Here is a 24,868-nt window from a genome sequence, read left to right as displayed (position 1 = left end):
TGTGCAGTCGGCTTAAGCGTTTTATGTAAACTGTGTTTTGTCGTTGTTGCTGCATCTAATATATATTCGTTCTCTTCTCTATGTAGTGTTTAACCTGCCCTGCTTCCAAGGTAGTGTGTAAGAGCCTCCTCTCCCCCTCTCCCCATCCCACTTGTATCATTGCAACAACCCTATGGAATAAATTGAATTCCTTTAAACTGAATGATGGCAGGTGCCTTGAAATCACTCAGTGAACTTTGTGGTGCAGTGCAGATTTGAGGCCAGGTCTCCCTGTTTCAGGCAAGACTCTACCAGAATAGCTCTCTAGCACATTACATGTGCACCACATATGTGGTGCCCTCTGAAGGCATGCAAATAGTTGAATCAGAGTTAAAAGCATATTAATGTTCTCTTTGATTATTGTTTTTAAGCATTATGGAAAATAGTTTACTATTTGTGTTCTGAGTGTACCATGTTACCCAGGCTTCCTTGAGAACGCACATATTTTTACTCCAGAATGCAAAGTGTGAAAAAAGGAGGTTATAGTTGTCGTTTTGGGGCAAGACGGTTTGAAAGTCTTATTTTTTCAAATAATGGACTGGCTGTGATTATCTGTTAAACATTTGGCTAGTTCAGATGGCAACCTTGAACTAGGTTAAGAACTTTGAGAACTGAAAGAAGAAAAGTCACTTTATCCAGGGACTGTCTACATATATATTGGCCTGTTCCTACAGGATGTTGTATTAGTGTGTGAAAATAGTCAAGATCCAATGATCCCCAGATATGCCCTCCAAATGATGTCAGGCATCTTCACTTGGTAGCAAGTGGCCAATAAGCAGGTGCAAAATGTGTCTGGTGCCTGGCTAATTTTGAATGTGTTTTTGTATATGTGTGTGTGTGTGTACAGACACACAGAGATGTACACACACATATATGCATATACATAAACACACACCCATACATATATCTAATTGATGTTAATAAGACTTGTTACTCACAAGCAAATGTGATTAGGATTAGCATTTGTTCTGTTTTAAATCCAGTATAGGCTGCAGTCTTAACTGCAAGTGACTTCCATTGAACTTGCTGGTTCTTAAGAGGATATGTATAGGATTGCATTGTTAGTTACTTGAATCCCAGTAGTTTTCACTGCCACAGATTCTTTCACAATAACCATAAACTATATAATACACCATTCTCAGAATGACTGAATATCAAGTATATAAACTGTAGCAAAACTCCATCCTTGTGGACTGATACTGACTAGAGAGGAAGTGAGCCAGTTTGATCAACTTGCCAATAAAAAGCCAACTTTTCTACTATGGAGATGTTAGGAGATATTTTATAGGAAACAGTACATTCACCTGTCATTTAATAGTGCTCTTTAAGGTAGCCAGGGATAGAACTCCCTCCAAGATTGGGTTGGAGCAGAGGAAAATAAGGCAGGTAGGCGTGCTTATAAAAATGTTGTGGGCTAGTAACTGTTGTAAACTTTTTTACAAGGCTGTACTATAGTATGTCAGTACTTTGTTCAGAGTATCCCCCTTCCAGTCTAGGATGCAGGCCATGGAATAATCCAGATGAATGTGAAGGATTCAACAGTTGCAAATTGGATTCAGTAGAGAGACGAGGAGGAGTCTATTTATCTTCTCTTTTTCTGGGCTGCACATGGCTATTCTGCAGAAAGAGAGAAGAATAAGACCATTTAAATGTTACATATTCGTCTTTAAAACTGCCCTGAAAATGGCGGTTGGAATAATCCTCCTGGGTTTTGATGCTGGCAAATATTTGAAATATTTTCCTACTTTGGTTATGATATTCTCAATAGCATAATTTCCTTTTAGTTAGGGTCTAAGTTCTGTTGAATACACAGAGACTTCCTTTTGCTTAAATTATGGACAGGCATGCCCCTAGCATCCAAAAGACAGTGCTGCAGCATCTTTTGAAATTACCTGATTTATTCATTTTTGCTGCCACAAATTCTCTCATGTGAAGCAATATAACAGACTCCACATTTCTCTTCCTTCCTGGTTCAGTTACAGGAACTGGAAGTATAGAAAAAGGGAGTATGGTTATAAACAGCCATCTCATCATCAGCCTCCCTGCTTAATGACCTCATCTCTAGCAATGTCTGTATGACTTGCTTTTGTTTGTGCTGAGCATAGATGATGCTTCAGAGTTGCCTCCATGGCAAAAAGAAAATGCAAACATATGCATGGCTTTGTTCTGTTAGTAGGAGAATTCCAAGGTCAATGTATTTTTGTACTAACTGAGTATTCAATCTGTCTGAGAGTGAAACAGGGTCTGTTTATCCAGAACTGAAACATGTAGCCTGTTAGAGAAAACACTGATGACTAAGTACAGTGGTACCTCGGGTTACATACGCTTCAGGTTACAGACGCTTCAGGTTATAGACTCCGCTAACCCAGAAATAGTGACTCAGGTTAAGAACTTTGCTTCAGGATGAGAACAGAAATCGTTCTCCGGCAGCGCGGCGGCAGCAGGAGGCCCCATTAGCTAAAGTGGTGCTTCAGGTTAAGAACAGTTTCAGGTTAAGAATGGACCTCCAGAATGAATTAAGTACCGTATTTTTCGCTCCATAACACGGACGTAGTTTTTAGAGGAGGAAAATCCGTAGGCATGCCACCCGTAGGCATTCCCTCCATAACACGCACAGACATTTCCTTTTTTTTAAAATAATATTTATTAAGTTTTTACAAAAAGAAGTTTAAAAAACAGAAACACACAAACAGACAAAAAGACAAAAACCAAAATTTAAAAAGAAAAAATTAAAAATCACTCTTTCAAATATCGTACCACTCATTAACTTATTTTCATTACTTCCTCACACCTCCCTTTTTTGTATTCCATTTACAAATTTGTTCAGCAAATTCATACCCTCTTATTTTACCCTTAATTATTTTTCCTCACATATTGTAACTTCTAATCATATTGCTAGAACCACTTCGTTTCATTCCAACATCATTCACATTCAAAAATTTTACAATGTTTCTGTAAATAAAATTTAAATTTCTTCCAATCTTCTTCCACCGACTCTTCTCCCTGGTCTCGGATTCTGCCAGTCATTTCCGCCATCTCCATATACTCCATTACTTGCATCTGCCAGTCTTCCACAGTGGGTACATCTTGTGTCTTCCAATGCTTTGCTATGAGGATTCTTGCTGCTGCTGTTGCATACATAAAGAAAGTTCTATCCTTCTTTAACACCAATTGGCCGACTATGCCCAGGAGAAAGGCCTCTGGTTTCTTAGGGAAGGTGTACTTAAGTACCTTTTTTAGTTCATTATGTATCATCTCCCAGAAAGCCTTAATCCTTGGGCACGTCCACCAGAGGTGAAAGAATGTACCTTCAGTTTCTTTACATTTCCAACATTTATTGTCGGGCAAATGATAGATTTTTGCAAGCTTGACTGAGGTCATGTACCACCTATACATCATTTTCATAATATTCTCTCTTAAGGCATTACATGCCGTAAATTTAATCCCGGTGGTCCACAACTTCTCCCAGTCAGCAAACATAATGTTATATCCTATATCTTGTGCCCATTTTATCATAGCAGATTTTACCGTTTCTTCCTCTGTATTCCATTTCAACAGCAAATTATACATTCTTGACAATATCTTAGCATTGGGTTCTAACAATTCTGTCTCTAACTTTGATTTTTCCACCTGGAAGCCCACTTTTTTATCTTGGTTATAAGCCTCTCTTATTTGAAAATAATGTAGCCAGTCTCGCACCTTATCTTTGAGCTTCTCATAACTCTGCAATTTCAATTTATCACCTTCCTCTTCCAAAATTTCCCAATACTTTGGCCATTTAGTCTCCATGTTAAGTTTTTTCAAAGCTTTCGCTTCCATAGGTGAGAGCCACCTTGGGGTTTTACTTTCCAAAAAATCTTTATATCTCGACCATACATTGAACAATGCTTTCCTGACAATATGGTTTTTTAAAGCCTTATGTACTTTAACCTTGCCATACCACAAATATGCATGCCATCCAAATGCATTATCATAACCTTCAAGATCTAAGATGTCTGTGTTTTCAAGAAGTAGCCATTCCTTCAACCAGCAAAAGGCTGCTGATTCATAATAAAGTTTCAAGTCTGGCAGGGCAAATCCCCCTCTATCTTTAGTATCCGTAAGTATCTTAAATTTTATTCTGGGCTTTCTGCCCTGCCAGACAAATCTGGAAATATCTCTTTGCCACCTCTTAAAACAATCCATCTTATCAATAATTTGCAACATTTGAAACAAAAACAGCATTCTCGGCAATACATTCATCTTAATAACAGCAATTCCCCTTACTTTCTAGGAGGAAAAAAGTAAGTGTTATGGTGCCAAAAATACGGTACTTAACCCAAGATACCACTGTATAAACCTTCCGCATGCTACAAGGGACAGTGGAGATGAGTTTTTTCTTCATCCATCTCAAATTCTGAGTTCCCTTTTCTTGGGCCAGGAACTGGGCTGTTGAGTGCTCTCCTTGATTTCTACTACTCACCGGATGGGTGGGGTTCATTCTGTTCTGGAAAGAGTTGCACTCCCCCTAAAGAGGCAGGTGCATAATTTAGCGGGACTTCTGGATCCGCTTCTGTTATCGGAGGCACAAATTGCTTTGGTGCCATGAACCTTCTGCTGGGAACCCAGCTGTGACCCTCTCTGGATGAGGATAAGCTAGCTTCAGTTGTCTATGCACTGATAATGTCTGGGCTAGATGACCATGTGGGGCTGCTTTTGAAGAGAATTTGGAGACTATAGCTAGTGCAGAATTCAGCAGCCAGATTGTTGAGTGAGCCCTGAAGGTATGTTCATATTACACTGATTCTGGCACAATTGCACTGACTGCCGATAAGTTTCTGGGCTCAATTCAAAGTGCTGATTTTGACATAACAGGCAGTGACCAATTTATGCACATCCGATTGACGTGTGACTGTGCATGCGTGCATCACAGCAACCTAGAAGTGGCTAAAAATAGGGCATAACAGGCTTATGCGTGCTCCTCTGATGCACGCAAGGGACAGGAACGTAACCCTGGTACGTTCAAGATGACAAAGTTTTTAATATAGAGTTGAAATCATTTTTGAAATACTTAAAAATATTGCGAACAGATTAAGACATTAGCAGGATTAATTACAAAAATGTGCAGTGATATAAAACAAATATTGACTATATGTGATAAATAATAAATAGGTTTAATTTGGAAATGCAGTAAAATAATTATAAACATCAGGAGCTGCTAAAAGAGGTGGAGGAGAGTCAAAATATGATATATGTAATAAAGGGCACAACAAGCTGCCAGTCTGGGCACATTCTATGGCTAGATCCAGCTAGATGATGAAATATTTCTGAATGTATGATGTTGATAATGTTGTGATAGCAGTGGGTTGTATTCAGCAGATCGCCAGGTAGTGCTTTGCATGAGTGAAATGCTTCTGCTTGTGCAGTGGGACTTTCTTCCCTCTCTTCCCCCCCCCCATGTGCCCCCTAAATCTGTTTTGGGGTTTCCTCCAACCCTCTGGAGCAACTTTGGGGACAGCAGGGGGGATGTGTCTGGGGAAGGGACAGGGGGAAGTCCCGTCATTCAAGCAGAATTAGCTGCACTTGTGTGTTTATTTAGTTCAAAGTTTCTCAAACTTGGGTCTTCAGCTGTTTTTGGACTACAGTTCCCATCATCCCTGACCACGACTGGTCCTGCTAGCTAAGGATGATGGGAGTCCAAAAGCAGCTGGAGACCCAAGTTTGGAAAACTCTGATTTAGTTGAATGCCTCCTTATTCTTACCACAACCTTTCAGATATACTGTGATTTCATTCAACCCTAGTGAAGTTTCTTGCTTTGTGGGGACCCCTGCTACTGAGAGTTAAATCAGAAGTGTTTTGGGGGGGTGTGTGAGGGAGGTTTCTTAGAAGCCAGCAGCAGCAGTTGTGCTAAATAGTGTATTCAAAAAAGACAAGAGTTTCCAGGAAGTTCTCTGACTGCTTCTCAGTGTTGCTGTGTTGATAGGAAGATTCGGTACCTTGAGCCTTGGGTATAAATGCTTCCTCTGGGTGACGACATGCAAAATGCTTGGGAAAGGTCGCTGCATGACATGATTTCCCTAGTGAGTCAGTGTGTTGCTTTGCATTCACCCTCTGAACTGAGCCACTTCTTCTTTTCTTTGTCACCTGCTCCTGAGTGGTTTCAGACTGGAAGTCAGACTGACAGTAACACAGAGGGTAAGCCCTGCTTACCAGTAGCTGCTCTAACAGAGCTTTAGAGAAGTGCTCCTGTATATGGCAAACAGTTCTGTTTCTTTTTTCATTTTCTGCATTTAAAGTCATGCATGTGAGAGAGACTGAAATTGCTTAAATTGCTGCTGTATTATGAATTATTGTTGCTAGATCTATTGCCATGGAGAGTGATGGATAATCTTTAGCTGACTAACACACCCCATTGATAGATTTTCTCAGGCTCCTTTAATCTTGGATCATTTCTCACTGGTTTAATTCAGAATGGGTTTGTTGTCTCCATAGTGCTAAGATTACTCTGGTTTTCCCAGCATATAGGTATGTTGCAGATGAAGCCGTGCTGAATTCAGACCGGCTTTTAGATGTGTGCAATTCAATTCTATGTAAAAAAATATACAGAGAGCTGAGTTGACCTATAAGAAAAATGCCAAATATTAGGGCACTACTTTAATTAGGCCAACCAAAATTGCACAGTATTTTATGACATTTTGATTGGCCCAATAAAGGCATTGCCCTAATATGTATTTAGACAGGTTTGCTAGTTCAAGGGAATGGAAACTAGAGGGGAAACTGTTAGGCTGAATAAAGTAAAATTTCCCATAACGTCTGAAGCCTCCACTCAGTCCTACAACAGAAACTGCCAACGCATTTTTTCAGCATGTCTTTCAGGCACTGAGGAATAGGAATTTGCTTTTGAAAAGCAGGCCTTTCTCTTCTTTAGGATTCTCACTGAACCCCGCAGAATGGATGGGTAAACAGTTAAAGCACTGAGGGTCAGATAGACTGCTGCTGCGGCTGCATACAGTGGTACCTCGGGTTAAGTACTTAATTCGTTCCAGAGGTTTGTTCTTAACCTGAAACTGTTCTTAACCTGAAGCACCACTTTAGCTAATGGGGCCTCCTGCTGCTGCCACGCGATTTCTGTTCTCATCCTGAAGCCAAGTTCTTAACCCGAGGTACTATTTCTGGGTTAGCAGAGTCTGTAACCTGAAGCGTATGTAACCCAAGGTACCACTGTACTCTCTTTCTGCCCTGCAGCACTTCAAGCTTCAGGCAGTCTCTGGGTCTGAATCTGGTAGCCCTTTTTCTGAACTGCTGAAACCGAAGTTGGCAACAAGAATCCAGGGGCTCCTGTGATCAGCTACCTAAACCAGGTGTGGGGAACCTTAGGGCTGCCAGATGTTGCTGCACTATAACCCCCATCAGCCCCAGCAAGCATGACCAATGGCCAGGGATGATGGGAGTTGTAGTTCAGCAGCATATGGCAGATCTAAGGTTCCCCACACCTAGTTTAATCTGCCCATGCCAGTTTCCAGACTTCTCTTGTGTCCTTAATAGTGAACTCTACTAGACTGAGAAGCAGAACCCAGGATAGAGCCATGGACGTAGCAGGCTTGGTGCCAAGGGACAAAATAAAAAGGTTGCAGCCTCCTCCTTAGTTCAGAGAGGGAGAAAACTACCATTTGCCAAGACAGTGATATCACTCAGGTGTGGGGGTGTTTACTTCACACACACACACACTCCAGCGTTATCCGCAAGTGCATGTCTTTATTTTCACTGTCATCAGCAAACAGTGGCCACTTTCCAGTGTTAGAAATCAGCCAGGTGCCAGGCGCGTTTTGTGACTGGCATGGATCAAATTGTGACCAGGTGGAGATATCTGGATGCGAGGCTGGCGACTGACATCTCCACCTGGCTGGCCCCTCCAGCTTTCTTAAGCAGGTAAGCAAAAGAGGTTATTTATTGTGTCAGTTTTCCACATTTTTCTCCAAGGAGTACATGGTTCACCCCTCTCTTTAGTCAGTCCCTGCAATGACCCTGTGAGGTAGGTGAGGAGGCTGTGACTGACTCCAAGTGAGCTTCATGACTGCGTAGGGATTTGAACCCTGATTTCCCATGTTCTGGTCCAACACTCTAACCACTACACCCCACTGGCTTCCTAGAGTCCTTCTGCTATGGGCCAGCTCTGTAAATTAAGTAGGAAAATAAATACAGTGGTACCTTGGGTTAAGAACTTACTGTATTTTTTGCCCTATAGGACGCACTTTTCCCCCTCCAAAAATGAAGGGGAAATGTGTGTGCGTCCTATGGGACGAATGCAGGCTTTCGCTGAAGCCTGGAGAGCGAAAGGCATTGGTGTGAACCAGCCCCTCTCGCTCTCCAGGCTTCGCGGACCTCTCCGCAAGCAGCAGGAGCGCTTCCGGTGCTTGCGGAGAGTTGCCTGCATGCCGAAGCCTGCGCGCGCTGAGCTCAGCGCGTCCAGGCTTCACGGACCTCTCCGCAAGCAGCGGGAGCCAGCGCTGGGCTCTCACGGCTTGCAGAGAGCTGCCTCTTTGGGGACTGGGGTTGGGGGAAGCTCGGGCCTCCCTCGCCCCAGCCCCGCGCCTGGGGGGAAATAATTTTTCCCCCTTTATTTCCCCCCCAAAAAACTAGGTGCGCCTTATGGGACGGTGCGTCCTATAGGGCGAAAAATACGGTAATTCGTTCTGGAGGTCCATTCTTAACCTGAAACTGTTCTTAACCTGAGGTACCACTTTAGCTAATGGGACCTCCTCCTGCTGCTGCCGCCATGCGATTTCTGTTCTTATCCTGAAGCAAAGTTCTTAACCCGAGGTACTATTGCTGGGTTAGCGGAGTCTGTAACCTGAAGCGTCTGTAACCCAAGGGACCACTGTAGGGGGAAAGCAAACTATATTTCCCTTGAAGCTTAACTTAGTTTTATCCTGGGTTGTTTCATTTGATGTTTAAATGTGTTGTAAACTGCTTTGAGATTTTTTTCTTTAAAACATAAAGTGGTATAGAAATGAAATAAACAACAACAACAAACACGGCCGGGGGGTGGGGAGGGGACACCTAGTCATACCGTTGTAGCAACTGTAATCTAGATTTAAGGTGCCATTTGGTGATTAGCTCATATTACTTGCTCTACGTGGGGCTGCCCTTGAGACTGACCCAGAAACTCCAGCGGGTGCAGAATGCCGCGGCGAGACTCCTTACGGGGTCTTCGCTGCGAGATCACATTCATCCGGTGCTATACCAGCTGCACTGGCTCCCGGTGGAGTACAGGATCAGGTTTAAGGTGCTGGTTTTAACCTTTAAAGCCCTATACAGCCTAGGACCCTTGTACCTACAGGACCGCCTCTCCTGGTATGTCCCAAGGAGGACCTTACGGTCTTCAAATAAAAACATCTTGAGGGTCCGAGGCCACAGAGAGGTTAGGCTGGCCTCAACTAGAGCCAGGGCTTTTTCGGCTGTGGCTCCAATCTGGTGGAACGCCCTGTCACAAGAGACTAGGGCCCTGCAGGACTTGACATCTTTCCGCAGGGCCTGCAAGACAGAGCTGTTCCACCAGGCCTTTGGTCAGGGCGCAGCCTGACCCCCCCTCCTCTGGCAATCTTTACAAAACTTTAGTTTATGGTTGCCATCAATTTGGATTTTAATTAACTTTTATAATGTTTTTATAATGTTGCACTGTTTTGGTGTTGTTAGCCGCCCTGAGCCCGGCTTCGGCTGGGGAGGGCGGGATATAAATAAAATTTATTATTATTATTATTATTATTATTATTATTATTATTATTATATTTGAGTTTCTAAACATGCCTCTCTCTCTTACGGGGAAGAGAACAGTGCTGCATTTCTGTGGTGGTTGGGAGGACACACTATTGTGGTGAGGGCAGAACCAGCGGTGACACTGGGTGGCCTTCCGCTGACAGAGCTCTCACAAGGGGATAGAGTATATTTCTGGCCCAGAGCACACAAAGATGTATTGCATTTCCCCAGAGCAGTATACAGGCTCACACTCTGCCTGTCATTATGTCGGACATTTTGTCAGTAATAATAACAAAGATGATAGGTTTCTTTCTTTCTTTTTCTTGGTCCGCCTTATCCTTTATTTGAAAACCGAGTTGCCAACACTTCTGGGAATCTCCTTTGATTGTGGAAATCTCGCTGCATCGTGGTTTCTCCACTATTGTACAATGATGCTGAGTCATGTCTTCCCATCACAGGGCTTGCGATTTGCAACTGATAAATATTTTGGCAGTAAAATCGTTTTGGATGTACCCAAGTGATGCAGCAGAAAATGCTTACAATGCCAGTCTAAGAAAAAGTGATCTCCAAGGCTGCATTTTACCTGGTGGATCTCCACGGGGCTTGATTGTGAGTAGACCTGTATAAGATTGCCATGTAAAAGTAGCAGCCGATCAAAGCATTTTAGTCAGTTAACCTTGCACAGAGTATACTAAATTGTTCAATGTCTAGGCAGTTTAATTGCTAGCTTAAATTATGAAAATAAATCACAGTATTTATGGACTGGTGGGTGTTAATTTGTGGCTATTTAAGTGACTAGATGTGTTTTGGTCTGAAGAACACAAGAGTTGTTTAACTAGAAAATGGGGTCAATTGCTTTGACTGAATCAAGAGATGTAAACAAATTGTTTGTCACAGTGCCATTGGCACTGAAACCCTTTTCACAGGCAGCCACTCAAGTTAAAGAATAACAAACAGGGTATATACCTGCCCAGGAAATGTTCTGCAACGTATATTAATTAACAGTGCTGAGTGATAAATATGTATGTACTTGGACTTTGCCACAAAGGGCTTCTTAGGTCAAGAAAACACAATCAGGTGCAAGTGTATCTTAGACAAAAGAAGTGTGATGAGTTGTAAAGAAAAAATATCTGTGAGGGCTATTAAGATAGAGACATCTCTGAAGTGTGTGTTCTTGGGACCAAAAAGCCTAAGGAGGAAAATAGGGTTGTTGCCCCACTGATTCTTCTCCTCTGCCCAGAGCTTCAGAAACCAAGTGTCTGTGTGAATGTTGGCTACCCCTTGAGCTCTCTACCTTGTCGCCTCGCGTCTTCCCCCTCAGCCTCCTAACCTCCTTTCCCTTTGCACCACTTTTTCTTCAGCCTGAGGGAACTTGAAGCACTTGAACCAGGGACTTGCAATCTTCCTTTAGTTAGTCTAGTGAAGTTATGGCCCATACTCAGAGAACCCTATAACATTTGAGTGTTGATAGGTGTTTTGCAGATAAGACATGCAGAACAGCATCTCTCTGCTGGTGTTCCACTCACCCTGTCTCTGGTGAGAGAGCAACTTCACTAACATGGTTTTGTAACATGTTTTACAGGAAAATCCAGATTCTGCGGACTTCTACTGCACAGCCAATACCCTCCCATCCTATCTTACCATTTAGACTGGTAAGTCAGAGGGCAAGTTATTCTTCAGTAGCACGTTTACAAAGGGAAGTCAAGCCAAACATCTGAAGGCCAATGCCAGTTGCAACCCTAATCATTTAGCTCCCACCACCTCCTTGTTCAAGCAGTGTCAGAATCTTTCCAGAGGCACCTTCCTCTTCTGTGCCTGGAATTTTTATGTTGTTTTTTGACAAAATTCCCCCAAAGTTTCTGGTCTGACTGCCAATAAAATGGAGGCATTGGAGGTCGATGACATCAGTCCGGCCTTGGAAGTGACGGAAGATTTCTTTAGCACCTTTGATGCTAAACGAGAGAATGTGCAGCCACCAGAGGTTTATGGGGTCCAGGAAGTTCCTGAGCTGGTTGGCCACGAGGTGTTTAATAGGCTTGCAGCCTGCGGAGACCTGAGGAACATCACTTTGGGGAAAACCAACCTCGTTTGGGAGCACTGCAAAAACGGACTCTTGGAAACCAAAGTGCAGACTGCAATTCCTGCCAAAGAACAGTTTGGAGTACAAAGGGGAATGGTTCCAGACAACCTCTCTTGGGTGGAACGGGGGGAGGCCTCGGCTTTTAACATCTGCCAGAGGAGGCGGGGTCGGCCCCGTTCTGTGAACGATATTATAGTGCAGAGTGAGGAAACGGCCACTTTCAAGCCAGGCCACAACCGGTCACGCTCAGACGTCAGCCACATAGACTGGGGTGTCATCTTAGCTGATGCTTCTTCACAGCATCCGTCTAATCAAGACAATCGATGTCCTAAACTTTCATTTGCACCAACTGGATTCGAAAAGGGAGAGGACATTCAAGGGAACTCTGGTGAGTGCTTGATACTTTGCTACACCTGGCTTCCTTCTTCTTCTTCTTTTGGTGCCTGTCTCTCTGCGAAGGCAGAAAGTGACAGGTTTGGTGAGGCAACACAATCCCAGGTTGGACTTGGAGCTGTGAACCTCGAAATTCAGTTCCCAATTCCCACCATGGGTTGCAAAGATTGTCTCAAGCAAGTTGCCCATTTCTCAACCTTAAAAGCAGAGGAACTCAACTTGAGTTACGGTTGTAAATATAAATATTTCTGTGACACATTTGGCAGTAGAAGACTTTGATTCTGCAGCTTGTCTAAATTATGCTACCCAGCTCACTACAGTATCTGGAAGTAAGGGAGAGAATCTGGAAGATGCTCTGTTCGCTGATTCTTTCTTTCTATGAGGAGAAAGGTAGTGACTTTGCATCCCAGGATGGTCAGCCCATGCAGTCCTGACACTATGGCTAATTTTTAGCACTTTAATTTATCAAATTATTTATATTTGGCCGAAAGAGCATCACAGTGTAAGGAAAACACTGTAAATGCAATGACCTAAAATAATAAAAATTAACAAAGGTGAAAGCATTAGCAATTATAAAAAGGCCAGGATTTGGGGGGTGGGGTGGGTTAGTACAAAGACTACTAAAAGAAGAAATCATATTACAGTGGGCCTGCAACTTTTGCTCATTTTACATATGTGACCGCAACCTTATGTGTGTGTGTGGGGGGGGGAGTGTTAAATAAATAAATGGAGAGAAGGGAAAACTCATGTTACCCACTCCCCATGTATTTATTTCCCCCTGTCCTGTGCACCCAGTGGGTTTTCCTTGCTTACCAGGATCTGGAAGATTGCAAGAGGTCTCTGGAATGCTCCCAGAGGTGCTCCGCTTACCAGGCCTTGGGGAAGCCTCTGGGAGTGTGGGGGGGGCGTTCCAGGGGTTCCTGATATTGTGTGATTTTGCCTTTGCACATAGAATCATAGAATAGAATCATAGAATCATAGAGTTGGAAGAGACCACAAGGGCCATCGAGTCCAACCCCCTGCCAAGCAGGAAACACCATCAGAGCACTCCTGACATATGGTTGTCAAGCCTCTGCTTAAAGACCTCCAAAGAAGGAGACTCCACCACACTCCTTGGCAGCAAATTCCACTGTCAAACAGTTCTTCCTAATGTTTAGGTGGAATCTCTTTCTTGTAGTTTGGAACCATTGCTCCGTGTCCGCTTCTCTGGAGCAGCAGAAAACAACCTTTCTCCCTCCTCTATATGACATCCTTTTATATATTTGAACATGGCTATCATATCACCCCTTAACCTCCTCTTCTCCAGGCTAAACATGCCCAGCTCCCTTAGCCGTTCCTCATAAGGCATCGTTTCCAGGCCTTTGACCATTTTGGTTGCCCTCCTCTGGACACGTTCCAGTTTGTCAGTGTCCTTCTTGAACTGTGGTGCCCAGAACTGGACACAGTACTCCAGGTGAGGTCTGACCAGAGCAGAATACAGTGGCACTATTACTTCCCTTGATCTAGATGCTATACTCCTATTGATGCAGCCCAGAATTGCATTGGCTTTTTTAGCTGCCGCGTCACACTGTTGGCTCATGTCACGTTTGTGGTCAACCAAGACTCCTAGATCCTTTTCACATGTGCCCCTAGAACCGAACCCTCGCCTAAGTGGCGGGGAATCTGTATATTTTGTAACATGGGAAGGACCACTAGGAAAGGGCGACTTAGAAAATATGTTTGTTGGTTTTTAAACCAGTTTAAAAATCCAAAGATTAGGTTGGATATGATGAGCACCTTTGAAGGGAGAGAGTTCCATAGAACTGAATACTCCAGGGGTAGCCTGACCAAGTCAGACGATTCATGGAAGACAGGCCTGTCAATGGAGATTAGGCATAAGAGCTAAATGGAACATCTGCATTACAAGGCAGTCTGCCACTGGGGATAGGAAGCCATTGAGGAAGCACGGATGCCCCTCCATGCCATGTTCAAGCTTCATCAAGGCATCTGTTCAGCCTTACCTTGAAGCACTCACCTGATAGCCATGGGCAACAAGGGACTGCATGCCAACATGGTACTCTCCATCCATCCTTGGCACCCAAGATAGAAACCAAGCAGGCTGCCTGAGGGGGGAAAGTCCTTTCCTCTCTGCCCAGCAGGGATGGGGCAGTTGTGCAGGGGGCCGGAGCTCTCAGTTCCCACAGCTGCCAGTCCTAGACAGGCTAGCTGCATTTCTATCCTTCTTTTGCAGGTATCTTTTGTGGGCTTCCTTACAAGGCTGTACTAGGTGGATTTGGGGGCTGATTCCATCAGACAGCTATTCTATTATGTGCAGACTAGACCACCAATACAAGATTATTTATCCGTGATAAACATCCCAGGTTTTGCTCATGCCACTTTCAAATTTTTCTTCTTCTAGTATCTGGGGAGACTATTTGAGCACAAAAGGAGAGAAATGTTGGCCTCTGTGAACAACCGTTTTTGAAACACAGCGTATGCAAAAAAGATTGTAATGAGACCTAATACAGCAAGAAAAGGGATATAATCTGTAGATAAGAGGAATCTTATAAGGCTCTCAGCAGGTTGTTTTCTTCGCTGTTTTCTTCTTTTGGTCCTTATTTCTCAAGAAATTACTTTTTTTTTTTAAAAAAAAGGAAGGCACCCCAGATGTAGGCTATTTGGTGTGATTATCTCCTATTTTCTATGATGGGCTCTGATTCGCTCTGCCTTGATTTAATTTCCTTGTTTGGGGAAAGAGTGAAGAGAAACGCTGCTTCCATTTTAGAGGGTGGACAGAAAGCACTCAGCGGAAAGGTATTATGCAGCTTTTGTACACCAGGTAGGTGAGGTGGCAGGAGGGAACCAGAGTGAGAGATTTTTTTTGGGGGGGGGAGCAGCTGTGATTCCACCTGTCTATGTCAGGAGCCAGGAGCCACTTCTCAAAGCAGAAGGGTCTGCTGCATTTGAATTTTAATCAAGCCGGCCACTGTCATTGTCCCAGTTTAAGTGGGAGCGGATGAAGCCAGTTCACAGGAGCTGGAGAGAAAAAGCTGGCAGAGAGACTGTCTGGCTGTGAAAGATGGGGAGGAGAGACAGCTCCTCTCTCTCTCTCTCTCTCTCTCTCTCAACAAAAGACAAGCAAGTCTCTGTGGTAGCTAAAGGCAGGAGGGAGGGGAAACAGTGGTGAGTGTGGCACAAAACCTGTGAGAAGCTTGGAAGAGTCATCTGTGCTTGATGGAAACAAGAACAACGGGCTGAAGTTTCACTTTGGGTCTGCGGTAGCTGCGCTGTTCCCCTTATTGGATGATTAACAGAAAGGGAAGGTAACTGTGGAATATATAGGCATGATCGACACTACAAAGGGATCTGTGTGGCTTTCAAAGAAATTAATGGCTTTTGAGTTAGTGCAGAAATCCCAACGAATGTTAGGACCAGAGAAGGAAGGCAAATCACATTGGTTTCTTCCGTATACTCTTGCCTCATCAACACCTTTTTTTTAAAAGGCCTTTTCTTTTTCCAATTTAGATTGAATTTAATTACTCCCCACCCCCATCGCCCCGGCAGTTTATGCGAAATAAAGCTCTTTTTTGGAAGCTGCGTTTTGGATGTTATGCACACGCGTTACGGCAGGCGTGAAGATGCGTTGCTACTACACAAGCACCAAATCCGATGCATTCTCAGCCTGGGAGGGAGACATACACATATCCAGGAAATGCAAAAGTCACAGGCACTCCCCCCCCCCCAGCACCCCTGGAAGTTCTGCCATTCCCCACCAATCGGAAACTATCAATGGCAACACCCAAATGTGGAGGGAGCCGATGAACTCGCAATGGTGGCAATGCATCTCAAAAAACTCTGCATCACTGCACACTCAACGTGCAAGGGAGTGCCATAGCAACCCCCCCCCCTTTGTCTGAATTTCAACATCACAATATATCACCCACTAAATATCATGATATACTGATATACAGTGGTGCCTCGCAAGACGAAAAGAATCCGTTCCGCGATTCTCTTCGTCTAGCGGTTTTTTCGTCTTGCGAAGCAAGCCCATTGATGGCTTAGCGGATTAGCGCTATTAGCGGCTTAGCGGCTTTTAGCGGCTTAGCGGATAAGCAGATAAGCGGCTTAGCGGCTTAGAAAAAGGGGGGGGAAAGTCGGAAAAACTCGCAAGACGTTTTCGTCTTGCGAAGCAAGCCCATAGGAAATTCGTTTTGCGAAGCACCTCCAAAACGGAAAACCCTTTCGTCTAGCGGGTTTTTCGTCTTGTGGGGCACCACTGTATCAAAGTGTCTGAAATAAGGATGCAACAATGTAGAGGCAATCGGGGAAATGTCCTGGCAACTGCTACAACTTAGGGTTCTAATACTGATGCATTTTTACTTATCTTTAACATATTGTTACATCTGTTATTTTATAATACAACAGGGGCAGCAGGAATCAAAAGAGAAGCGACAACCGGCTTCATAGTTTTTCCCACATCACAATTTTTTACATAGCCCCCCCAATCACGATTCACAATACAATGGTACCTCAGCTTACAGACGCTTCAGGTTACAGACGCTTCAGGTTACAGACTCCGCTAACCCAGAAATAGTACCTCAGGTTAAGAACTTTGCTTCAGGATGAGAACAGAATTTGTGGGGCAGCGGCACAGTGGCAGCAGGAGGCCCCATTAGCTAAAGTGGTACCTCAGGTTAAGAACAGTTTCAGGTTAAGAACGGACCTCCGGAACGAATTAAGTTCTTAACCTGAGGTACCACTGTATATCACCATGTTGAATATTACGAAACCGTTACCATGATGTGGGCTTCCAACCAATTTTGGGCAATGTATAGGTACAATACCTAGCCCACCAGTGGCATAGCCAGCCCTGCAGACCCCCAGGCATCCCGATAGGCAGGGATCAAATTCCTTTGCACTCTTTAAACCACTGTTTTGAAGCACAACCCACAAATGAGAAGGAAGGAGAGCGCAGTGGGAGCACATAGTCCCTGAACATGGGTGCATAGTAGGCATTTGTGAGAGAGAAGAGGGAGTAATGCCACCGGGAGGGATTCACTTCATCCTGTGATGTCAGGTATGTGCAGGAGATGCAAGTTATGCAGAACTAAAATGGAACTTCTGTTAGGACTGGGCGATACATCATCCAAAACCAGTTTGAAGTCCATATTGTGATACCGGTTTCATAACTTTTGACCTGGCAATATATTGCAAATCATTATGTGTGTGCATGTGCTATGCAAAAATCACAATGTGGGGAAAACCAGCCAATACCTCTACATAGTTCCATCCTTATTTCATACATTGTGATATATCATTATATTGCAATGTTTAGCTGGTGATATATTGCAGTATTGAAAACCAGATATCGCTCAGCCCGACCTACTCACAATGTAACCAAAGAAATTTCAGTTATTGTTTCTTCAGAGTTTCTCACCTTTATCACCTGCTATGTCACCTTAAGGTTGAAATCCTGTAACTGGAAGTAATGGACTCTGTTCTTCTTGCATCTGAGTTGAGTTGTAAATCTGTCATACTCTTTGCTGTTAGATTCACTTAATTTCCTGCTTTCGTTGCATTCATTTTGAGGAGTAGTTCTTAGTATAATGAAGCCCATTGAAAGGCACCCGTGTGTCATGTAGATCAGTGTTTCCCAACCTTGGGCCTCCAGCTGTTTTTGAACTACAATTCCCATCATCCCTGACCACTGGTCTTGCTAGCTAGGGATGATGGGAGTTGTAGTCCAAAAACAGCTGAAGGCCCAAGGTTGGGAAACACTGATGTAGATGGCTGCCAATAATGTTCAGATTCTTGAAATCAACTCCTGAGTTTTTACGGCTCAGTAAAAAGGAATAATTAATTGGAATTGTTAGTCTCTCTTGTTACGAGTCGATTGTCCTAGTCCAGTTAAGTGCTTTGACTCCCCAGTGGGCAGTAACTGACAAAGCTACAAGCCAAGTTCCTCCACTTGCCGTTTTCAGTCACCCTATTTTCATGAATGTACATCTGATTAAATCACTTGAATCATCATAACTCTGACCCGAATGTAGTGGAGCCATTTCACAAGTTTGGGGTGCTGGTGTGGGTCCTTTCCCCAACAAAATGCAACAGACATCTTTGTTGCCATCAGAAGACTCTAAATCTGATTTTTTTACAATAGTTTCCACGTAGCCAAAGGAAACATTTCATTGATACCTCAAACCCTATTGTTTGTTCATTGTATTTGAAAACTAACTTCCAGAGTGATTTGATCAGGGCTTGCAAATCCTTTTAGGCCAATGGACCCATCTGCAAACTTGAAAAACTGTTGTGCAGACGACAATTACTCATTTATTAGATTTCTTAGTTGCCCTTCAGCGTAAGTTCCCAGGATGGGTTATCATAATAAAGAATCATATAGCTAGAGTTAGAAGAGACATAAAGGATCATCTTCTCCAACCCCCTCCAATGCAGGGATTGCAGCTAAAGAACCCCTGGCAGGTGGGTTGCCAACCTTGTTGGACCAGTGGGCATATTCAGTTCTTGCTGTTGCTGTCTGATAACACTGGGGGAAATCTCCCTTCTCTCTTCTTCTTGTCATCTTAATTTTGCATGGGGAGGTTTGCTGGCAGTGCCATTGGCCCAACCAGAAGACTAGAGCATGGTAAGTGGGCATGGCAGGAGAGTGAGAAGGCCCTGGCACTTAGTCCCACCGTTTTGAGAAACTGCAATAGGGAAAGAAGTTTAAAATATTTGTAAGGTAAAGGTAAAGGGGCCCCTGACTATTAGGTCCCGTCGTGGCCAACTCTGGGGTTGCGGCGCTCATCTTGCTTTATTGGCCGAGGGAGCAGGCGTACAGCTTCCGGGTCATGTGACCGGCATGACTAAGCCGCCTCTGGCGAACCAGAGCAGCGCACGGAAACGCCGTTTACCTTCCCGCCGGAGCAGTACCTATTTATCTACTTGCACTTTGACGTGTTTTCGAACTGCTAGTTTGGCAGGAGCAGGGACCAAGCAACGGGAGCTCACCCTGTCGCGGGGATTCGAACCACCGACCTTCTGATCGGCAAGTCCTAGGCTCTGTGGTTTAACCCACAGCGCCACCCACGTCCCTTAAAATATTTGTAGTTAACATTTATTTCAACTCTCTTCTAGAACACAAGCCGACGTTCTCAAATATCCTGAAGAAAGGATACTTGGAAATTAAGAACAACCATGACAGCTATTGGCAGACATGCTGCGCAGAACTCACTCCATACAAACTGTACCTGTATTGGCTTGACAACAGTGGGAACCAGAACCTTCCTACTGTCTACCTGCTTTTGCATTTCCAAAGCATCAATGTGGAAACGAATGTGGTTGATGCAGTGCTGTTCAATAACTCACGCCTGCAGCTTAAGGCAGAGTCTGCATGGGAGGCCTTGGACTGGGGGCAGAAGCTTTGGGAAGCTGTTCATTCCTCAGTGCCCTCTTTCATGAGGCCCCAGGGAGATCTGGGGCGCTCGCAGAAATTAGACAACGATGAGAGCAGCATCATCCAAAATCGTGGTTTACAGACGGAACCTACCCAATTTTTCCAGTCTGCATCGTTGACCCAAAACATCAAGGACTACCAAAACATTCTCAAATCAGGGACTCTTTACAGACTGACGCTCCAGAATAACTGGAAAGCATTCCATTTTGTACTCAGCCGGTCTCTCCTCATGGCGTTTCAGACCGGTGGGCTTGACGAAGACCCTCTGTTGAGCTACAACATTGACGTGTGCCTGTCTGTCCAGACTGATATTCTGGATGATTGTGACTCTTGCTTTCAGGTTATCTTTCCTCAAGATGTTCTTCGTCTGCGGGCAGAAACCCGTCAAAGAGCTCAGGAATGGATGGAGGCCTTGAAGTCTGCCGCCAATGCAACCAGGAGCTTGGGTCAGAATCTGCAAGTGACGCTCAGAAACAAAACCCAAGGCCTGTCGTGCGGAAAAGAGCATAGGAAGATCAAACGCCAGTCGGTAACCACCAGCTTTCTGAGCATCCTGACCACCTTGTCGTTGGAAAGAGGACTGACTGCCCAGAGTTTCAAGTGTGCAGGTAAGCAAATAAATGTCGGACGTTTTGTACTTGTTCTGCCTGCCTTTACTACTTGACATGCCTTTTCAAGGTATAAGGGCTTTCTGCTGAGTTTTGCACAGCTTCCTATTGCAGTTCTATGACTTGGGCGATCTTTCTGTGTATCACTAGCTGTGCTGGCATGGTTCATGAATGCATGGGCTTGTGATGAGCTGCCAGGGCTTACAAGTCTTCTGGCACCTGGTCCTTTAAGTAGGTCCTGATTTGCACCAGCAGGAATCCAAGTGGAGACTTGGGGAACAGGCTGGGCAACCTGGCTGCCTAAATAAGGTGCCTCCATAGAGACACCTTATCTCTCCAACAGAGAAGCATGGGCCATGCTTCTCCGTTGGAGGCCATCATCACATTGTGTTTTCATTTTGTATTTTTATGTTGCGAACCGCCCTGTGATCTTCGGATGAAGGGCAGTATTCAGATTTAATAAATAATAAAAATTTAAGCCCCACTGGGCACAGCCTATGCTTATTTGTGTCTCCCCTGCCCCTGAACCCCCGTGGCAGAGAAAGGTTTTGGAAGGGATCTTGTGGTAGTAACACACCTGATTGCTGATGCCCAGGAATGCAGCAATTAGTCTTTCCAGCAGGGGGCAGTGTCAGTAAATTGTCTTTATATTTTAGGTCAGCCAACCTTGTTTTGAAAGTTAGTTTTTTTTTAAAATCCTTTTATTGCCATCATTCTGTTCCTGCATGTTAAGGAGAGATTTAGCTATTTGGCATTAGTAAGTTTATGGTCAAAGCCCGGAAAAGCAGCTATATTTCACGGATCTTAATTAAAATGTGGTGTTTGGAAAGTATTTGGCTGGCAAAATGGGGGTTTCCTCTTTCTGGCAGGCTGAATTTCTTATTTAGTCACATATACAGATCCTCTAGAAGTGAGAGACTGGTATGCTTGTTCTGTAAATAATAATCATTATTCTTTTAAAAATGGAACATTTAGCTTTAAAATAAACCAGCCATTTCCTCTCCCCCTGCCTTCCTCAGTTTAGCAACATCTGGACACTTAGACTACAACTCCCATCCCATATTGACTGATGGGAGTTGTAGTCCCAGACATTTGAAGGGCGGAAGTGGGTGGAAGATCAGCTGCCTTTGCTCCCATCTGGGAGAGCAGAAGGAGTTCAGGCAAATTCCTAGTGGAGCTTTCCCTAAGTTGAAAGCAGGAGCACATTTATTTATTATTAAACTGGTATACTGCACTTCATCCAAAGATCACGGGGCGGTTCACAACATAAAAGATACAAAATGAGAACACAAAATAAATAATAAAACCAAGAACAAAAACAAACCCGATAGCCCTGCTCCCACAAACACTGTTAAAAAGCCATAGTATGTTAAAGAGAAACGTTCAAGCCTGGCGATTAAAGATGCGCAATGAAGGTGCCAAGTGAGGCTCCTTGGGGACAGCATTCTACGAACTGGGAGCCACTGCAGAAAAGGCCCTTTCTCATGTCGCCACCCGCCAGACCTCTTGCGGAGGAGGCACACGAAGAAAGGCGTCAGATGATGATTGCAGGGTCTGGGTCGGTTCATATGGGGAGCGATGGTCCTTGAGGTATTGGATACACAGTGGTGCCTCGCAAGACGAAATTAATCCGTTCCGTTAGGCTCTTTGTATAGCGGTTTTTTCGTCTTGCGAAGCAAGCCCATTGACAGCTTAGCGCTATTAGCGGTTTAGCGGCTTTTAGCGATCGGCTGTTAAGCGGCTTAGCGGCTTAGGAAAAGGGGGGAAAAGGGGAAAAAACCCGCAGGAACTCGCAAGACATTTCGTCTTGCGAAGCAAGCCCATAGGGAAATTCGTTTTGCGAAACGCCTCCAAAACGGAAAACCCTTTCGTCTAGCGGGTTTTCCGTCTTGCGAGGCGTTTGTCTTGCGGGGCACCACTGTACACAGATAGAGCCAGTGAAGGCAAGGCAAAATGTTAGCAAATATTGAAGCCGGACACTGCCGGTTGCATCTATGCACACAGCCCAGGTTGCTCACTAGTGTTTCAGCATCTCTCTTGCAGCCCCTTCTCTCTCCAGTCTTAGCTTTAAGATCTTTCCAGCAAGGAAACACTTTGGAGGGGGCAGGTGTGTGTAAGGTCCTGGTGTTTTGCCATCCAGGTCGCAGCAGAAGGTTGTAGAGAAGCCTTGTACCCTTCTTCACCCGGGGCATGGGCACATTCTGAACAGAAACTCTCCAGGGACCTCTGCATGTGCATTTGTGACCTGAGATCTTGTGAGTAGCTCAAGGCGATCCAGTAGGTTTTGTCGTTGAGCAGGCTTTTTAACCTGGGCCTTGTATGCTCAAAACCTAGTTTTTTGTACGCAGCATTGCACTGGCAATTTATGCTAGTAGTTTCCAGCTGTGCATTGGCTGAAAGGTGCACTTTACTGTTTTTACTGAGCCATTCTGGCAGGATCCGTGCCTCAGAAAAAAACTACCAGCTGGAGAACCCTATAGAGGTTCATGCACTGTTAAAGTTAGCTGTGATTTCCTAGCTCACACCAACATTTCTCCCCAGGAAAGGTGAACTTGGGTATGGATTGAAGTGTGCGCATGCAATCTTGTAGCTCATTCTAGATGGATCACATAATCCCATGAAAAGAGCCCTGGGGTTCCCGAAGGGAAGAACAAAAAGATGCATTGTTATTATTCATTTATTTTAATTTAACGACATAATAAATGCGTTAAAGCTAACGAGTGGAAAGGCCGTGCTGTAGAAACTGGGCTGAACCGGGCTTGTCTGCTGAAAGTCCTTGTTGAAGGTAGCCATTTGTCTTTTCCCACTTGGAAAGATGTCCGCTGTCTTAACTTTGCGGGGTGGCTGTTTAACTGAATAGGAATACTGCTGGTAATTGCATCTTGTAGGCCCCAGGCCCACCCTTCCCTTCTCTCCACCCCCCTACCCTCATCCAATTCCCCCACAGCTGCAAAAGAGGGGCAAGCTTTGTGGAGGTGGAGGAAAAAAAGTTTTGCTGCGAATTCTTCAGCCATTTAGTGCAAATTCCTGTAATTACCATCATTGTGTCCTGTCTGAATGGCACATAATACAGCAGAAGCCTTTCCTAATTGAGACCTTACAGGAGGTACAAATCCCTCCTTTGTTCAGCCTGACAAATTAGTGCCAGAAAGTGGCAGGGTCCGAGTGGGAATCAAAGAGGAGCTGCACAAAGATGAGACTTAAGGCTACAGTAATAACCCTCTCTTGTTCTTCAGGGGAGGAAAAAAGTAATGGAAAAATTAGGCTTTTTCTTTCTTTGGGGTTTTTTGTTTTGCTGTAAATTCCCTTGACATGACAGCACCTTAGGGCTGCTTTATTTATTTAGTAAAAGTGATTAAATAGTAATATGACCCATTGTCTCTCCAACTGCCCCCCAGCCGACTAAGTCCTACTGCCTTGACTAATTGATTGACAATGAACCTCTGATAGAGGAGTTTGTTGGAAAGATTTGCTGGGGAGAAGGTTCTCCGCCCCCCATCCTTCCCCCATTTCTTTCTTTGTTTTTTCTTGTGTCAGGGATTTTGGGGGGGGATGGTTGGGGGGGCAGAGTTGGTTTTGTTTGAATTGCACTCTACATCCCCCCCTTTTCCTATCCTCCTTGTTAAAAGCTTTTGCAGCAAAAGCTTCCAGACAAACAGCTGACACTCAGAAGTGGGTAAGGAAGAATGTAGCTTTAGACAAGTTTATCTTGGGCGCCAGCTAGCATTTTTCCAACCACGGATAGAAGCCAGGGCAGCCATATCAGGCCTGGGGATGTGGCAGAAGGAGAAGAGGAAGGGGGGAAATGGATTCTCAGTGTATCAGGGTCAGGAGGGCAGATTAAAGAAACAAAAACGGAGGGGAAAAGTTTTTCCTTCAGGAACGGATGCCTTCACTCGGCCTGGGAAGAGAAAAGGTTTTACTCTGTCCATTTGCATTTAGCTCTTTCCACCAGAATAAGTGTCTGATTCTGTTTTGCTGTGAAGTCCTTTTCAGCACCTAGGATCTTCTCTGCATCAGTGGTCAGATCCAGAAACAAACTGTCCATGGTGCTATGCCAAACGGCCAAAGAATTTCATCACCTCCAGTGTTTCAAAGGGACCATCAAGGCATCTTTCCCAGTTGTTGACTGTAATCCTGTCTTTCATGAATTAGTTTATCTTAAAGCCCTTTTTTATTAATTCAGCAATGTTGTTTTGGGGGGTTGCTTTTGTGTTTTGGTTTGTTTTGGCGGCAGGGTATCCTTTGAATACGAAGTAAAAAAAATTTCCCTTGCCTATGCTATGCATTAAACTAAGGAATGTAGTCAAATTGTTCAGGAGATACTGAAGCCATTTGAAACGATTGCTGGACTAGAATAATGCTAGTAATTATACCATGCTTAGGATGTGCACCGTGCTCCTAATCTCCTTTATTCAGAAGGAAGTCCACAGGGGTAGCCTCCTATTAAACTTGCAGTAAGATTGCCGCCTAATAGTGCGATCCTGTGCATGCCCTATTGAGTTTACTGGGACCAGCTTCCAGGTAACGGTGCAGAGGATTGCAGCCTAAGCCTTGCAATAGGAAATGGGTATATATGC

The 24,868-nt window shown here is 44.3% G+C and overlaps 1 protein-coding gene across 3 annotated transcripts in view; it reads left to right on the top strand.

Annotated features, from left to right (window-relative positions):
* The first annotated feature begins 5,844 nt into the window (after positions 1-5,844).
* PLEKHM3 (pleckstrin homology domain containing M3) overlaps positions 5,845-24,868 on the top strand; it is a 78,669-nt gene continuing 59,645 nt past the window's right edge. The window contains exons 1-4 of one of the 3 annotated variants that reach the window (XM_081873371.1): positions 5,845-6,099; positions 10,234-10,384; positions 11,358-12,243; positions 19,362-20,288. In XM_081873371.1, the coding sequence (XP_081729497.1) occupies positions 11,655-12,243; positions 19,362-20,288 (1,516 nt within the window). In that variant the 5' untranslated portion in view covers positions 5,845-6,099; positions 10,234-10,384; positions 11,358-11,654. Of the gene's footprint in view, positions 6,100-7,470; positions 7,949-10,063; positions 10,385-11,357; positions 12,244-19,361; positions 20,289-24,868 lie in introns of those variants that run through there. The other 2 variants (XM_081873370.1, XR_014159336.1) reach the window with 2 other exon arrangements.

Source organism: Podarcis erhardii (assembly GCF_964252035.2).
Source record: "Podarcis erhardii genome assembly, chromosome: 1".
Taxonomy (NCBI): domain Eukaryota; kingdom Metazoa; phylum Chordata; class Lepidosauria; order Squamata; family Lacertidae; genus Podarcis; species Podarcis erhardii.
Note: the sequence above shows the minus strand (reverse complement) of the source record. Positions and strands in the feature narration are given on the sequence as shown.